This window comes from Anolis sagrei, chromosome 2 (assembly GCF_037176765.1).
Source record: "Anolis sagrei isolate rAnoSag1 chromosome 2, rAnoSag1.mat, whole genome shotgun sequence".
In the NCBI taxonomy this organism is placed as follows: Eukaryota; Metazoa; Chordata; class Lepidosauria; order Squamata; family Dactyloidae; genus Anolis; species Anolis sagrei.
In genome coordinates, this window is record NC_090022.1 from 14,955,480 (window position 1) to 14,974,186 (window position 18,707).

General features: G+C 41.2%; 1 protein-coding gene across 1 annotated transcript; it reads right to left on the minus strand.

Annotated features, from left to right (window-relative positions):
• Positions 1–493: 493 nt before the first annotated feature.
• Positions 494–18,219, minus strand: LOC132765936 (zinc finger protein 75A-like). Its single transcript, XM_060760240.2, has 6 exons — positions 18,113–18,219; positions 17,216–17,295; positions 15,350–15,476; positions 4,487–4,788; positions 4,142–4,238; positions 494–1,603 (listed from the first exon to the last, which is right to left on the minus strand). Exons 2-6 carry the CDS (start codon positions 17,228–17,230, stop codon positions 1,023–1,025), a joined length of 1,122 nt encoding a protein of 373 aa, XP_060616223.2. The 5' UTR covers positions 17,231–17,295; positions 18,113–18,219; the 3' UTR covers positions 494–1,022.
• Between the last annotated feature and the right edge of the window lie 488 nt (positions 18,220–18,707).

Sequence of the window (18,707 nt, forward strand, 5' to 3'; positions counted from 1 at the left end):
TAGTCTTTTGGACAGACCTTGCTACATTTTAGCTCTGGATCTCTGGATTTGTCTAATTTGCAAACCTTGCTATATTTTAGCTCTGGATCTCTGGAGTGACCTGACCTGAACTCAACCTTGTTCTCCAACTTTTCTTGGTTCGTCTACGTCAGCGTTTCTCAACCTGGGGGTCAGGACCTCTGGAGGGGTCGTGAGGGGGTGTCAGAGGGGTCACCACAGACCATCAGAAAACACAGTATGTTCTGTTGGTCATGGAGATTCTATGTGGGAAGTTTGACTCATTCCTGTTATTGGTGGGATTCAGAATGCTCTTTGATTGTAGGTGAACTATAAATCCCAGCAACTACAACTGCCAAATGTCAACGTCTATTTTCCCCAAACTCCAGCAGTGTTCACATTCGGGTATATTGTGTATTTGTGCCAAGTTTAGCATCATTGCTTGAGTCTACAGTGCTCACTGGATGTAGGAGAACTACAACTCCAAAACTCAAGGTCAATGCCCACCAAACCCTTCCATAATATTTTCTGTTGGTCATGGGAGTACTGTGTGCCAAGTTAGGTTCAATTCCATCATTGGTGAAGTTCAGAATGCTCTCTGATTGTAGTTTAACTATAAATCCCAGCAACTACAACTCCCAAATGACAAAATAAACCCTCCCCCAACCCCACCAGTATTGAAATTTGAGGTATTTGTGCCAAATTTGGTCCAGTGAATGAAAATACATCCTGAATATCAGATATTTACATGACGATTCATAACAGTAGCAAAATTACAGTTATGAAGTAGCAACGAAAATAATTTTATGGTTGAGGGTCACTACAACATGAGGACCTGTGCTAAGTGGCCATGGCATTAGGAAGGTTGAGAACCACTGGTCTACGTACTGTCTCAATTGATGAGACCATATCTATTCTGAAACAGAACACAGCCTTTTTAACAAAATCATCAGGCAATGGCATTCCCACAACATGATCATTAGGCAATGGCATACCACTACCATCTTTTTTTCATCCCTGAGGTTTCATAAGTGGAGAACCCATATTGAAGCTTGCCCCAAGTGTGGAGGATCACCAACATCCCCTATGTGGATTTTCTTGTGTCTGTCAAGGGCTGTTTTTCGGGTATAGCTTCTGCCACATTCAGAACACCGGTAGGGCTTCTCTCCTGTGTGGGTTCTCCGGTGCCTAATAAGGTTTGATTTCCAAGTGAAGTTCACCCCACAGACTGGACACTGGCACGCTTGTTCTCCAGGAGGAGTCTTCTGGTGTCTTGCGGGGAAAGCATTATGCTCGAAGCATTTGCTGCAGTCCAGGCCACACTGGTGGGGATCCTCGCCCTGGTGGTTCTTCTTGTGTGTCAGGAGGTCAGGGTGATGAGAGAACCGTTTCTCGCAATGCGAGCACTGGTAGATTTTCTCTCGGATGTGGCCTCTCTCGTGAGCTACCAAGTCCGAACTCTCGTCAAAACACTCCCCACAATAGGAGCAGGGATATCTTTTGGCCACTTCTGCTTGTATTTCCTGATAACCATCGAGGCCGGTGGTTCCACTTGTTTGCTCTGGCCAACAATTCTCCTTGGACTCCAGTCCTTCGTCACCATTTTCTGAGACAAACAGAAAAATAATGATATTCATTTTATTTTATTACGAAGATTGATAATATATGTTCTTAATATCTGAATTTGTTTTGATAGCAGGACACAGGAAATTAGATCGGCCCCCTCCCTGTTAGCATTTTGGAGGAAAGTGAAGACCTGGTTGTTCGAGCAGGCATTTGAATAGGCAGTGTAACAAAGATAGGAATATGGAACAATTGGATGATGAAACTGGATCTTGATTTTAACTATGAGATGATAATGAGATGTTATGATGCTTAATTGATTGCTGCAATGCACCCTGAGCCCTGCCACATGCACGATGGAGGACCTTCTTGTGGCAACACCAGAGGCACTCCAAGTGGCCAGATACTGGTCAAAGGACATTTAATCAGCTATAAAGTTTGCAAAATTTGTTTTTTTTATCTGTTTGTTTGTTTTGTTCTGTTAGAAATGTAATAGAATGTTCTGGTTGCGGATGACACGATAAATAAATAAATAACTGTTTTATGTTTTAAGCACTGAATTTTGCTATTGTGAACCGCTCTGAGTCGCCCAAGGCTGAGAAGAGCGGTATACAAATATAGTAAGTAAGTAAATAAATACATAAATAAATAAAGGGATCTAAGACTCTCAGTAGGTCACAAGCTGGACATGAGACGGCAGTGTGATGCAGCACCTAAACAGCCAATATATATATTATAGTTTATCTCTAGTGTCTATTGGTGTTTCTCAACCTGGGGGTCAGGACGCCTGAGGGGTGTGTGAGAGCAGTTTGGGGGTGGGGTGGAGGGTCACCAAAGACTATCAGAAAACACATGTTTCTTATGGTCTGTCATGACCTTATTTCCTGGATTTGTGTGAAGCTAGGAAATTAGGCCATGCCTTAGACCTGTCCTGTGTGTATTTGAGGATTGCCATGGAAATGGAGGCAATGCAGTGGAAAGGCCAGGGTGAGGAGTGAGGGAAATAAACTGTCAGTTGGAATTTTGTTGCGTTTCGAATTAAAGCATTCCAACTTATATTAATTTTGTTTATTTAGCTTATTGCTTGTTGTTTTTATTGATGTGTTGTTGGGCTTGGCCTCATGTAAGCTGCTCCAAGTCCCTTGGGGAGATGGTGGCGGGGTATAAATAAAGTTTTATTATTATTATTTCACTTTGTTTGTGAGGTAATTTCTTCACCAGAAAGCTACAGATCCAGATATGGTCTTAGGAACCCATTTGGTAGAGAAGGCTGAAGATCTTTCTTTTTGGAAACAGACGGCGAATCCTCCCACCAAAAGCCCTCCTCGTGCTGTGATTGTCCGGCCTCTTAGCTGGCCTCTCAGCCCAGGGGAGGGCTGTTTCTGAGACTCCAAGCGGGGAGGGGAGAGCATGTTGGTCATGGGAGTTCTGTGTGCCAAGATTGGTTCAATGCCATTGTTTGTGGCGTTCAGAATGCTCTTTGATTGTAGGTGAACTATAAACCCCGGCAACTACAACTCCCAAACGTCAGCATTAGGAAGACTGAGAAATACTGGTCTAGATTGAAGGAAGTAATAATATCGCTATATTCCACTTTAGTCAGACCTCTCCTGGAATACCGTATCCAGTTTGGGGTGTCCAGAAAAAGGTGACCAAAACGATCAAAAGTCTGGAAGCTAAGTCTAGGAGGAATGGGAGCTGGGTATGGTTCATATGGAGAATGTTAAAAGGGGACCTGAGAGCCATGTTTAAATGTCCGAATAGAAAACAGATTATGAACTCTGACTGATTTAGTTCATGGTGACTGATCACTGGGCTATATTGCAAACAGGAAAAGGGATTAGGAGGTAGCTAGTGAAAGTAAAGGTTTTCCCCTGACATTAAGCCCAGTCGTGTCCGACTCTGGAGCTGGTGCTCATCTCTAATTCTAGGCCGAATAATAATAATAATAAACCTTTATTTATACCCTGCTACCATCTCCCGCAGGACTCAGTGCGGCTTACAAGAGGCCGAGCCCAAATACAACAACAATAAAACACAATAACAACAATACAACAGTAAATAACTCATAAACAAAGCAAAACAATAGCAATAATATCACGACACATTTAAAAACCTGTGTAATGATTAAAAATGTAAAAATGCTGGGCATGTCAAAGTGAAATAGGATGGATATTTTAGGGTTAAGTGGGCGTGCAGACAATCCTAAATCTGGGTTGTTGTAGGTTTTTCCAGGCTATATGGCCATGTTCGAGAGGCATTTTCTCCTGACGTTTTGCCTGCATCTATGGCAAGCATCCTCAGAGGTAGTGAGGTCTGCTGGAAGTAGGAAAATGGGTTTATATATCTGTGAAATGACCAGGGTGGGACAAAGGACTTTTGTCTGCTGCAGCTAAGTGTGAATGTTTCAATCCTAAATCTCTCGTAAAGTGCATTTGGAACATATTGCTTGGGATTCCTTATTCTGGGAAGAGCCAGCATTGTCCATCGACATCTCCAAGGTCATGTGGTCAGCATGACTGCATGGAAGTAGCTAATGTACCATTAAAAGAAAAAGAAAAGAGAGAGAGAGAAATTCTACCCAGGAAGTCATCTTTCTGTAGGGCATCCATCAGGAACTGCATCCTCACTTTGTCTGAAGACTCTTGCTCCAACATGGGGACTAAAGACCGCTCCACCTCAAAGAGAGAGAAAAGAGATTTGAATGGATTTGTCTTCTGCTCAAAAGAACCACAATCCCACCCCACCTCGATACATACAAACCCTTGTTTCAGGGCTCAGGTTCTGGCCCAGCTGTCTAATATACCATTCTGGATCTTGATCCTGTTGTCTGGGGGTATTAGCTCTCCCTCCCATTTGGCGTCATCTGCAAATTTGAGAAGTCTTTCACCCCTTTTCCTTTCAGTTACTGGTTGAGATGAATTACCTCCTTCAAAGTGCTCTGGATTTTCCTCCTTTCATACTCCAACAAGGGCAGAGAGGGAGTTTGTCCTGAGCAAAAGGATGCCGTCATCATCAGGAAATCCAGAAAACGATCTCCCCAATCATGACGTACGATGCCACCTGGAGTGGGTTGAATCTGAGCCTGAGTTCTTTCAGCCAGAACATCTGGGTTGGTCCCAAATGGAACGATAGGAACGCCTTTTTCTTTTTCCATTCTCTGCCAGATTTTGTCAGCTGCTTTGGAGTCCTGTTCTTCTGTGTTTACTCCTGACTGCACCTCTTGGACTGAAATGAATAGACAAACCATGGCGGTGTTAAATTTGGCCCTCCACATTTGCAGATTTGACTTTTGTGGATTTGATTGTTTGCAATTCCAATGGATACAACTATTCTATGATTCTCTGGGTCAGGGGTCCTCAAACTTTTTAAACAGGGGGCCAGGTCACATCCCCTCAAACTGTTGGAGGACCGGATTATAATTTGAAAAAAAAAATGAATGAATTTCACACTGAAAGTTGTGGTACATAAATCACAATGGTCGATATTGCCTAACAGTTTGTATATTACAATATTCAACAAACGGCAAAATTAAATGGTATGGGCATAACCCAGTATATAATGAACAACAACCAGTTGTTTACAAAGATTACACACATATAACATAAAGAGTCTTTTGTTGTAAAGACAACTTGTCTTCAGGGCATAAGATCCCTTGCTTAAGAGTAAGCGTACTGTGAAGAGTCTTTCTTGGTGTAAAACCAACTTCTCTTCAGGGCATAGGATCCCTTGCTTTAGAAAGTTTTTGGATATCCACATCCACGACCGGTTTCGACTGGAGTCTTCCTCAGGTGGATATATGAGACATCAAGTTCTTCACAATAGTAATCCCTCCTCGGGTGTTTAATACAATGGAACAGTGGATCTATAGGGAAAATACACAGGTGGCTAGAGTATGTCTCAAAGGGGGATAAACATTTGTATGTATTACTCCCATAACAACAGAGGACAAATAAACAGGCATAGGTTACTTACAGGAACTCAGAAGCCGTGCTCTGCAGCAGTTTGATTCTCTAGCAAGCACAAAGGTCATCAGGTAGAAACTAGTTTATAAAGTAACCCAGTTAAAGGGGCTCCAACCAGGTAGATCAAGCCAAGAATGTGTTAAAGGGCTATGTACTCTGATTTATAAGAAACACTGATATGAGATGGTATCATTCAGACCCTTGGGATGTGTAGTCTTCAGGGTGAAGATCCAAAAGGCTTCACGCTGTAGTAATTTAATGCCAAAATCCAAATTGGAGGGGGGTGTGACAACCTCCAAAACAAGCACCCGGAGTGAATCTGCATCATGATTTAAATCCACAAAATGTTTATAGAAAGTGGAATCCACGGAGCGATTTCTAATTTTGCTCTTATGCTCTATGATCCTTTGTTTGATCTGTCTACTTGTTTGGCCTATGTACATAAGCGAGCATGGGCAAAAAACAATGTAGACCACTCCCTTGGTGGTACAAGTAGCAAAATGTTTTATTGGGTAAGAAGCCTTAGTGTCAGGATTCTGAAATGTCTTTGTCTGAATAAATTGTGCACATATCGAACAGTGATGGCAAGCAAAATTCCCTACCAAATTGTGTTTAACCTTAGAGGTTTGAAAACAATGATCTATATCAGAATGTACCAGCATATCCTTGATATTCTGTGTTCTCTTGTGAGCAATCACGGGAGGTCTCTCGCACCCAGGTATCTCCCTTATCAGTTGCCAATATTTTTTCACAGTTTTAATGACATGTTTGGACAAATTGGTTAGTGTAAGGGGCCATATCAATCTGTTGTCACAAGTGATTTGTTTATCCTCAAATAGAGTGGTCCGAGAGATGCTGGACGCTTTAGAGCTAGCCTTGTTGATGAGATGTTCTGGATAACCCCTGGATCTAAATTGATCTTTAACCTTTGCGATGTTATGTTCAAAATCTTGTTGTAATGTGCAATTACGTTTAATCCTCAACATTTGGGAATATGGTAAGTTATTTTTCAAAGGTAAGCTGTGGAAGCTAGTGTAGTGTAGAATTGAATTTCTGTCAGTGGACTTACGAAAGTTATTCACAATGAGTTTGTTGTTAAGTTTAGTAACCAAGACATCTAAATAGGGTATGCAGTTAGAGTCAACATGGCCAGTGAACTTGATGTTGGGATGAATAGTATTGGCCCATCTTAACAACTCTTGTGCTGATTGTAGGTCGTGCATGATGATGAATATATCATCAATGTACCTCAAGTATTTAACCATGCTGTTAAACACAGGATTTTGTGTGGCACTAAAAAATGATTTTGTTTCCAAGTCATTCATAAACAGGTTGGCAATGGATGGGGCAATCGGACTGCCCATGGCAACGCCCTGAGTTTGGAGATAAAAGTGACCATCGAATTTGAAATAGTTTTTCTCCAAAATCACATCTAATAAGTCTAAAAGGAAATGAGTGGGGGGATGTAAATTGGTTCTAGAATTCAAAGTGTTCTCACAGATTCCACGTGCTTCTGGTAGAGGGATGCTCGTATATAGTGATGTACATCACTATATACGAGCATCCCTCTACCAGAAGCACGTGGAATCTGTGAGAACACTTTGAATTCTAGAACCAATTTACATCCCCCCACTCATTTCCTTTTAGACTTATTAGATGTGATTTTGGAGAAAAACTATTTCAAATTCGATGGTCACTTTTATCTCCAAACTCAGGGCGTTGCCATGGGCAGTCCGATTGCCCCATCCATTGCCAACCTGTTTATGAATGACTTGGAAACAAAATCATTTTTTAGTGCCACACAAAATCCTGTGTTTAACAGCATGGTTAAATACTTGAGGTACATTGATGATATATTCATCATCATGCACGACCTACAATCAGCACAAGAGTTGTTAAGATGGGCCAATACTATTCATCCCAACATCAAGTTCACTGGCCATGTTGACTCTAACTGCATACCCTATTTAGATGTCTTGGTTACTAAACTTAACAACAAACTCATTGTGAATAACTTTCGTAAGTCCACTGACAGAAATTCAATTCTACACTACACTAGCTTCCACAGCTTACCTTTGAAAAATAACTTACCATATTCCCAAATGTTGAGGATTAAACGTAATTGCACATTACAACAAGATTTTGAACATAACATCGCAAAGGTTAAAGATCAATTTAGATCCAGGGGTTATCCAGAACATCTCATCAACAAGGCTAGCTCTAAAGCGTCCAGCATCTCTCGGACCACTCTATTTGAGGATAAACAAATCACTTGTGACAACAGATTGATATGGCCCCTTACACTAACCAATTTGTCCAAACATGTCATTAAAACTGTGAAAAAATATTGGCAACTGATAAGGGAGATACCTGGGTGCGAGAGACCTCCCGTGATTGCTCACAAGAGAACACAGAATATCAAGGATATGCTGGTACATTCTGATATAGATCATTGTTTTCAAACCTCTAAGGTTAAACACAATTTGGTAGGGAATTTTGCTTGCCATCACTGTTCGATATGTGCACAATTTATTCAGACAAAGACATTTCAGAATCCTGACACTAAGGCTTCTTACCCAATAAAACATTTTGCTACTTGTACCACCAAGGGAGTGGTCTACATTGTTTTTTGCCCATGCTCGCTTATGTACATAGGCCAAACAAGTAGACAGATCAAACAAAGGATCATAGAGCATAAGAGCAAAATTAGAAATCGCTCCGTGGATTCCACTTTCTATAAACATTTTGTGGATTTAAATCATGATGCAGATTCACTCCGGGTGCTTGTTTTGGAGGTTGTCACACCCCCCTCCAATTTGGATTTTGGCATTAAATTACTACAGCGTGAAGCCTTTTGGATCTTCACCCTGAAGACTACACATCCCAAGGGTCTGAATGATACCATCTCATATCAGTGTTTCTTATAAATCAGAGTACATAGCCCTTTAACACATTCTTGGCTTGATCTACCTGGTTGGAGCCCCTTTAACTGGGTTACTTTATAAACTAGTTTCTACCTGATGACCTTTGTGCTTGCTAGAGAATCAAACTGCTGCAGAGCACGGCTTCTGAGTTCCTGTAAGTAACCTATGCCTGTTTATTTGTCCTCTGTTGTTATGGGAGTAATACATACAAATGTTTATCCCCCTTTGAGACATACTCTAGCCACCTGTGTATTTTCCCTATAGATCCACTGTTCCATTGTATTAAACACCCGAGGAGGGATTACTATTGTGAAGAACTTGATGTCTCATATATCCACCTGAGGAAGACTCCAGTCGAAACCGGTCGTGGATGTGGATATCCAAAAACTTTCTAAAGCAAGGGATCCTATGCCCTGAAGAGAAGTTGGTTTTACACCAAGAAAGACTCTTCACAGTACGCTTACTCTTAAGCAAGGGATCTTATGCCCTGAAGACAAGTTGTCTTTACAACAAAAGACTCTTTATGTTATATGTGTGTAATCTTTGTAAACAACTGGTTGTTGTTCATTATATACTGGGTTATGCCCATACCATTTAATTTTGCCGTTTGTTGAATATTGTAATATACAAACTGTTAGGCAATATCGACCATTGTGATTTATGTACCACAACTTTTAGTGGATTTGTGTTTTTTGTATTAGTGGGAATCCATTGTCTTCTTGTGTGAATTTCACACTGCACATATCTTATTTGTAGTGCAAAAAACACTTGAAAACAATACAATAATTCAAATGAAGAACAATTTCAATACATATAAACTTATTAGTATTTCAATGGGAAGTGTGGGCCTGCTTTTGGCTGATGAGAAAGGATTGGTGTTGATGTGTGCTTTCAAGTCGTTTCAGACTTAGGTTGACCCTGAGCGAGGGCCAGATAAATGACCTTGGAGGGCCGTATTTGGCCCCTGGGCCTTAGATTGAGGACCCCTGCTTTTGGTTCTGCACTATAACTCTATGGCCAACCACAACTGGAAACTGAACACAGTCACACTGCAAGAGCAATAGATTCCTAGAGAAAACACTACTGTACTTTTATTTCTGTCCTTCTTCCCAAAGCTCGGATTCAACATGGTATATAATACAAAAAGAAATACAAGCAAAAATACTGGAAGAGACAATAACGTTTGGTAAAGTGGACAACAGTAGGAACATGAAACCTCATGAGAGGTAAATTGATCCAATCAAGGAGGCCACAACTGTCTTGAGTTTGCAAGATATGAACAAGGCTGTCCATGTTAAAGTTTTCTGGAAGTTTTTCATTTTTAAAGTGAGTTGGAATACAAGTCAAAACACATGTAGCTCAAAAGAGACTAAATTGTATGTTTATAATAACACTAGCATATATACCCAACATTGCCTGAGTGACTTTGGGACCGCTGCTTGCCCACTTTCTCCCTTTTCCAACTCGGAGAAGCCTTCCTCACAATGTATTGTCGAAGGCTTTCATGGCTGGAAGCCACAGGGAGGAGGGAGCAAGCTTGTTTTCTGCTTCCCTGGAGACTAGGACGCAGAACAATGGCTTCAAACTACAAGAAAGGAGATTCCATCTGAACATGAGGAAGAACTTCCTGACTGTGAGAGCCGTTCAGCAGTGGAACTCTCTGCCCCGGAGTGTGGTGGAGGCTCCTTCTTTGGAAGCTTTTAAACAGAGGCTGGATGGCCATCTGTCAGGGGTGATTTGAATGTAATATTCCTGCTTCTTGGTAGGGGGTTGGACTAGATAGCCCATGAGGTCTCTTCCAACTCTTTGATTCTATGATTCTATGAATCACTGGGTTGTTGTAGGTTTTTCGGGCTATATGGCCATGTTCTAGAAGCATTCTCTCCTGACGTTTTGCCTGCATCTATGGCAAGCATCCTCAGAGCTTGTGAGGTCTGATGGAAACTAGGAAAACTTGGGTTTATATATCTGTAGAATGTCCAGGGTGGGAGAAAGAACTCCTGTATCTATGGCAAGCATTCTCAGAGGTAATGAGGTCCTCACAATATCTCCATGGCAATGCTCTGACAATAGTGAGCAGGCTCTTTTTGCGGCTCTTTCTTTCCTTCCGCCATTTTGCTCATAGGTACCACGAGATGCAGAACTAATCTTAAGAAATGGGTCTACAAAGTGGAGTCCGCGACATACAAATGCAGAAAAGAGCAAACCACAGGCCATTTACTACAATGCAGCCTGAGCCCTGCCACATGCACAATGGAGGACCTTCTCACAGCAACACAGAGGCACTCCAAGTGGCCAGCTTCAGGTCAAAGGACATTTAATATAATGCCAAGTTTTTAACTTGGTTTGTATTTTTTAAAAATACATTACAACTGTACCCTCAATTTGCAAACCACAGACCAGCTACTACAATGCGGTCTGAACCTTGCCATATGCACAATGGAGGACCTTCTCAGTGACACCAGAGGCACTCCAAGTTCTAGTCAAAGGACATTTAGTATATAATGTTCTCTCACTATATTGTTCGCTTATTGCAGACTCGGTTTTGCGGGTCCACAATAAGAAGGGGGTAGAGTCGCGGGGGGGGGGGGGGGGAGAGGAAGAGGAGGAGGGGGGAGCCAGGCACTAGGTCTTACCCTGGGGCTTGTCTCCACCCACTCAACAGCGGCTTCATCCTCTTCGCCAAGTCTGCTGCTCACCACCTCAGAGGCCCCTTGGGCTCTGTTGACGGCACTGCCAGGCTAGGCCAAGGCCTCAGTCCAGCCTGGTAGTGCCATCAATGGTGCCCAAGGGGCCTCCGAGGCAGCGAGCAGCAGACTTGGCGAAGAGAACGAGGCCACTGCCGAGTGAGCAAAGCATCCATACTTCACGGATTTTCACTTATCGCAGGTGGTCCTGGAATGGATCACTCGCGATAAGTGAGGGAATACTGTAATGCCAAATTTTTAACTTTGTTTGTGTTGATGTGTTTTGAAAATGTGTAATGTAGATTTCAAAGTGTGTTTGTATGTTTAAAATGTAATGCTATGTGCCAAGAAGATTCCTGTGTGGAAAGGGTTAATTGTACCATGAAAAGAAACAGCATTCCTCAAGAGGTCATAAATCTTAATACAGATAGCAAAGGACGCAGCCATCGTAAGTCATACGTCACTCTGGAATGCAGGAGGTGTGGACTAATGCTGATAACAATGTGTTCTGTTCTTCGCAATGTAGCACCCAATGGAGAGGAAGCAGTTTTTACGATGTGCTTAGCTTCTAATGTAAATATTTGTACAATAAATTAGCTGATAGTTTAAAAGAGACTGTGATCGATGTGTTTCCTTGCCTTGCTGTGTGGAGAGGCCATTGACAGTTTGTGTTTTTAAATACATTATAAGTGTACCCAATTCGCTTCTGACATAATAAATTTCCCTCAAACACCTTTCCCACACTTCCTTTCCTTTCTCTTCCCTTCTTTTTCTCTCTTCGCTTCAGTCTTTTCTTTCTTCCCTTCCCTTTTCTTCCCTTCTTTTCTCTTTCTTTCCTTCCTTCATACCTTTGTCCATTTCCTTTCTCTTTCTTCCATCCTTTTTTCCTCCTCCCTCCCTTTCTTTTTCCTTATTCCCTTTTTTTCTCCCTTCCTTTATTTCCCTCTTTTTCCCTTTCTTTGTTTCTCTCCTCCCATCCTTCCTCCTTTCCCTTCATACAGATGTCACCCAGCTGCGGCCAATCTGATTCATTTCTATTCCCCCGAGTCACATCACAGAGGGCCACTTCACCCTCATTCCACTTTGTTCCTTTTCTTCCCTCTGCTCTGGGCCTGAAAAGTGTGGGTTTTTAAGTTCAATTATTGTAAGTTGGACAATGAAGGGATGTGTGCCGTGTTTGGTGCTGATCCATCAAACCATGGAGGAGCCTTTGTGGTACAAACATACAAACCAACCAACTTACATAGATACGTTGTCTTTGAACTATATATAGATCAGTCATGGGCCAGCTTGGGCCCTCCAAGTGTTTTGGACTTTCTCATAACCCTCCTGCACAATGAATCTGCGGGGACGATGGGAGCCAAAGAACTATCTACCGTCCAACCTGTTTCTGCAGCCGCAGACTTACCTGGCAGTAATGGGTTGATCTGGGAATCAGCCACCCTTTTGTGTTTCCCAACGCATTCTACAACACGATGTTACTGCAAGGCATTATGGGAAATTTTAATCAGCAACTGGTTCCACAGACCCTGTTCTTGCTTCCAGATCATCCTGGGGCTGCAGGGGTGGGGGCCTAACAAGAAGGCCTCATGGCCTTCCGCAAGGGCCTGAAGACCTGGCTCTTCGAAGAAGCCTTCAATTAAGTGCTATGCTTTGGTATGACCACCGGATTGGACTAGGACTACGAGATTGATTATGACCCAAACAGGACGAAGCGGATTTTTAGCTTAATTATCTGTGTGTTCGTAAGATGTATGTTATGGCCTTGAATCTACTGTAACTGTTGTCTCTATGTTCTATGTTCTGTACACCGCCACGAGTCGCCTCCGGGCTGAGAGTGGCGGTTAACAAATGCAAATAATAAATAATAATAAATAAATAAATAATAAGATCTTGGGATTTTTTTTTGGAGGGGGGGGGGCTCCATTCTATAGGAGGCTCTCTATAGCCATATGTATTTATTATTTATTTATTTACGAGATTTATATGCTGCCCTTCTCACCCTGAAGGGGACTCAGAGTGGCTTACAAGTTATATGTACATACAATATATTAAATTATTAGCATAGTACAATACTAGTATTACATGTTACTATATTATACTATACGACTATATTGCAATATTCTTAGTAATATTACATGTAATATAAAATATATAATAATTTTATTATTATATTATATTATTACAATATTATGATCAATATTTATTTTAATTGCTTTGTATTGTATTGTTATTGCTTGTATTGTTGTATGTGGGCTCAGCCTCATGTAAGCTGCACCGAGTCCCATGGGGAGATGGTAGCGGGGTATAAATAAAGTTTTATTATTATTATTATTATTATTATTATACACACATACAATATATTATAATTATTAGCATAGCACAAAATTATTATTATATATTACTATATTGTACTATACCACTATACTGCAATATTCTTAGTAATATTATATATAAAACATATAATATTTTTATTATTATATTGTATTACAATATTATGATCAATATTATATGTACATACAATATATTATAATCATTAGGATAACACAATATTAGTATTATATATTACTATATTGTACTATACCACTATACTGCAATATTATTAGCAACATTACATGTAATATATAATATACAATTATTTTATTGTATTATTATTAGTACTATTATGTGTATCATACTATCCAAAGCATCCCACTAAAAAAATTACATATGTGGTTTGAGTGCTAGGCTATGACTCTGGAGACCAAGGTACAAATAGTTTGGACGTGAAAACCACTAGGTAACCTTGGGCAAGTCACATTCTCTCAATCTCAGAAGCCCAGGAAAGCAAAGCCCACTGAACAAAATCTGTCCAAGAGCATCCATTGATAGGGTTGCGGTAAGTCAGAAACGACTTGAAGGTACACAACAATGACCCTTTACCAGTAACATGTGACTCTGCAGCTCACACACATTCCTCTGCACATGGACAAGAAGACTGTTGCTCTCCAAATGTTATTAAACTCCAACCCGCACCCCCAAAAGCTATTTTTTTTCAGATGGAATCCAAGTTGGTAAAGTTTGAATATCCCCAACCCTAGATATTACTTTCAACTTTAATTTTACATTTGGCCTTCCCATAGTTTTAATCGTGTGGTCTTATTGTTAATGTTGTATTATTTTATTGTCCATGTTTTTATTTTAATTGCTTGTATTGTTGTAATTATTGCTTGTATTGTTGTATTTGGGCTCGGCCTCATGTAAGCCGCACCGAGTCCCTTGGGGAGATGGTAGTGGGGTACAAATAAAGTGTTGTTGTTGTCATTATTATTATTATTATTATTATTATTATTATTATTACTATTATTATTATTTTACCCCAGTGATGCACAATCTGTGTTTCTCCAGTTGTTTGGGACTTTTATTCCAAGAAGCTCTGGTCAGCTTGTCCAATAGTCAGGATTTCTGGGAGCTGAAGTCCAAAACACCTGGAGAGCCACAGGTTCTGCACCTCTGTTTTACACAGAACTATGCAGGGGTTGGCATTGAGACCATGTATTCAAACTTTGAAAGTGTAGGTTTCAACCCATAATCCTCCACAGATTGACAACAGGGGAGTGTTTCTTTTAAAGAAATGGTTCCCAAGCTGTAGTCCGTGGACCACCAGTGGTCCATGAGAACTAAAATATGGTCTGCGGCCTCACCATTACTACACCGTTGCAACAAGAGTCTTGCAAAACCCTCTTTTAGTACTGAGGCTTATTAAATATGGTTTTCTGTGGGTAAGCAGATGGCGACTACTGGATGGTATATGTTCTGTATCAGAAACTAGAGTTGATGTGGTCTATCTAATGCAATCTTCTGAATCAGCACCTCAAAAAACCAAACTGAATCTAAAGTTGGCCAAAAACCGATTCGTAACCCCTTTGGTACTAATGTTGGAGAGTGGTCCCTGGTTAAGTGGTTCCTGGTCAAAGTGGGCCTTGGTCAAGTAGTACCTGATCAAAAAAAGGTTGGGAACCACTGTTTTAGAGAAAAGGCATAGAGGAAGAATACTATATGCAATGTAAACAGAAGCAAGGATAAGTATATGATAGAGCTCAGAGATGACATAGTTGCAGGTCTCTGGATGTTGTTGGACTGTAGTTCCCATCAGCTATGACCAGTGCAACTGAACAGGGTAAAAGCCCACAGTTCTAAGATTTTACTCAACAGCAAGAAGAGCAATCCTTACCCAGAGAGGCTAGCATCCCATAATTTGCCACCATGACGTCTCTGTACAGGGCCTTCTGCCTAGGATCCAAGAGAAGCCATTCCTCTGCAGAGAAATATACAGCTATGTCTTCAAAAGTAACAGCAACCTGACAAAAAGAAATGAGGAAAGACAATTCTATGAAGTTGCCTTCTACTGAAACACATAGTCATCAGGCATGTGCAAAAAAAAAAATCGTAAGGAAAATTGGAAGTTTTGTAAGTCGGAAGTCTGGAGGGCCGAAGTTTTCCCATGCCTGGTCTATACTGACCATAGAATGCAATTTCAAATGCATTACATGGCAGTGCAGATCCAGACAGAGTCAGCCAACCCTCCTTCCATTCCAATCTGCTTTCTGCAACAGCTTCCTCAATGACTAAACAACAATAACATAACCTCCCCTTGCTTTTTTGTTGGTATCTAGGTTTTTAGGCCCATTCCTGGAGTTAGTTGGGCACTGATTCAGAAAACTGCATTTGATAAGACATATCAGCTCTAGTTTTTTAGATAGGGTTATCATGTTTCTCTATGGGTGAGCAAATTGGGATGATTGGTAGATGTCATGTTTTGTATATCAAAAACTATAGCCTAGGGGAAAACTAGTGCCATTTTTGGAATCAGCAGGTCGGATATACCGAAAACAGGTCTCACATTTGAGGCACCAAAATGTTTATTGCCTAGAGCAGTGTTTCTCAACCTGGGGGTCGGGACCCCTGGGGGGGCTGCGAGGGGGTGTCAGAGGGGTCGCCAAAGACCATCAGAAAAAACAGTATTTTCTGTTGGTCATGGGAGTTTTGCCCATTTCTATCATTGGTGGATTTCAGAATGCCCATTGATTGTAGGTGGACTATAAATCCCAGCAACTACAACTCCCAAATGACAAAATCAACACCCACTCCTCCCAAACTCAACCAGTATTCAAATTTCAATGTATCAGGTATTTATGCCAAATCTGATCCAGTGAATGAAAATACATCCTGCATATTAGATATTTACAGTACGATTCATAACAGTAGCAAAATTACAGTTCGGAAATAGTAATGAAAATAATGTTATGGTTGAGGGTCACCACAACATAAGAAACTGGATTAAGGGGTCGTGGCATTAAGGAGGTTGAGAAACACTGGCCCAGAGTAGTCGTATTATCATCAACAACAGGAGCAGCATCAGCATCTTTAGGAATCTCTAAGTTCTTTAACGTGATTCTATGGTCAACTTCTGGTTATAGTTGCCCATGGAGTCATTCTGGAAACATAGAGATTTCTACAGAGAAGACATCAAAAAGACAAATCAATAAAGAATCAAATCTGCAAATGTGGAGGGATAACTATACATCATGATCTCAGGTATAGTTGGTGGGGACGAGAGAGAGAGAGGGCCTTCTCGGTGGTGGCTCCCCGGCTTTGGAATGTCCTCCTTAGAGAGATAAGATTAGCCCCAAATCTCCAAAACTTCCATTCGAGCCTAAAAACATGGCTATTTACATGGGCTTTTGACCTGGAGTAATGTGCTATGGTCATGTGATGGCGTTGACCATTGTTATTCCGAAATTTAGTTCATGCTTGAAGAAACCCAATGACCCACATGTATGACAGTGTTTTAGAATTTTTAAATTTTTAAATTTTATCGATTGACGTTGTCCATAGTTTGTATTCAGTCAAACTGTATATTATTTCGATGACATGTAATTCTATTTTATGTGTGGTACCTTGAGTGCTTTGTTAGCTGCCCTGAGTCCCTTCGGGGAGATGGCAGCAGGGTACAAATAAAGTTGTTGTTATTATTATTATTATTTCATCATCATCATCATCTCCAGCAATACCAAGTAACAATAAATAACATAAGCACCTGAATTGGCTCCATCACAACAGCAACTCGTTCATGACATTAACTGCATCCTGAGTGGATCGGTAACATCACTCTGTGCCCTAGGAAGGAGACAAAAGGGGGCAGAATATTTTGTTTCTGTCGCACATACTAAATATTAGCCTTCATTGTGGGAATACCACATGTCTTGTTGCCTAGGAAAGAGTTAAGATCTCTGACTTAAAGGAACGGATTTTGGTGGACTGACTTCAACTTCCATCAACCCTGCAACTTTCACATCCGTGGGAGGAATATGTTGGTGGGGACGAGAGAGAGGGCCTTCTCGGTGGTGGCTCCCCAGCTTTGGAATGCCAAGGTCTATTTCCCCCAAACTCCATCAGTGTTCATATTTGGGCATATGGAATATTCGTGCCAAGTTTGGTCCAGATATTTATTTTTTTTGTGTCCAGTGCTCTCTGGATGTAGGTGAACTACAACTCCCAAACTCAAGGTCAATGCCCACCAAAGCCTTCTAGTGTTTTCTGTTGGTCTTGGGAGTCCTGTGTGCCATATTTGGTTCAATTCCATCATTGGTGGAGTTCAGAATCCTCTTTGATTGTAGGTGAACTATAAATCCCAGCAACTACAACTCCCAAATGACAAAATCAACTTTTTTGAGTGATGGTCACTCCTTGGGTTAGTAGGTGTCTTGTGTCCAAATTTGGTGTCAATTCGTCCAGTGGTTTTTGAGTTCTGTTAATCCCACAAATGAACATTACATTTTTATTTATATAGATTTATGTATATAGATATCCCACTTTTGTTGCATTAAGCTTCAATCCATGGCTGTCCCAGTTCAGAAAGAAATGTTTACATTTCTGCCAAAACAACAACAATAATAATAATCCACACCAAAGCTAACCAGGCCCCAAAACTCACCAGCTCCACAAACCTGCTCCTCTCCTTCCAACTTGCTTCAAAACACTGTCCACTCTTTCCCAGGGAAGCTATAGACAACACTCACCATAGAGGCTCCTGCGGCTAGAGCAGCACCAACACACGATTGGCTCAGAGGAGAGACTCAGCGCTTCCTGCTTATAAAACCACGCCCCCTCCCTGTTGCCTTAACTTGCATTGGGAAGTCATTTCTTATCCGGAAGTGTGGGTCGAACTTGAATCCGCATATTGCTCTAACTCTTCAAGCAGAGACATCAGAGAGTTGCAATGTCTAGACTGGAAGAGCACTGATTCCTAGGCTTGGCCTCCAAGTGGTTTGGACTTCAACTCCCAGAAGCCCCACTTATTGTGGCCAGTTGTTAAGAATTCTGGGAGATGAAGTCCAAAACACCTGGAGGACCACAGATCATTATTATCATTACTTCTGCTGCTTAGGGTTGTTCAAAGCACTATCACTCTTTAGCAGAAAAGGCAAAGATCTTATGATAGAATCAAAGAGTTGGAAGAGACCTCATGGGCCATCCAGTCCAACCCCATTCTGCCAAGAAGCAGGAATATTGCATTCAAATCAGCCCTG

What these genes read in the sequence shown, in the direction of transcription:
- LOC132765936 (XM_060760240.2), bottom strand. An exon ending in TGGGATGCTAGCCTCTCTGG is followed by an intron (nt 4,789 to 15,349) that starts GTAAGGATTGCT and finishes TATTCATTTCAG; the next exon opens with TCCAAGAGGTGCAGTCAGGA. An exon ending in ACAGAAAGATGACTTCCTGG is followed by an intron (nt 1,604 to 4,141) that starts GTAGAATTTCTC and finishes TGTTTGTCTCAG; the next exon opens with AAAATGGTGACGAAGGACTG.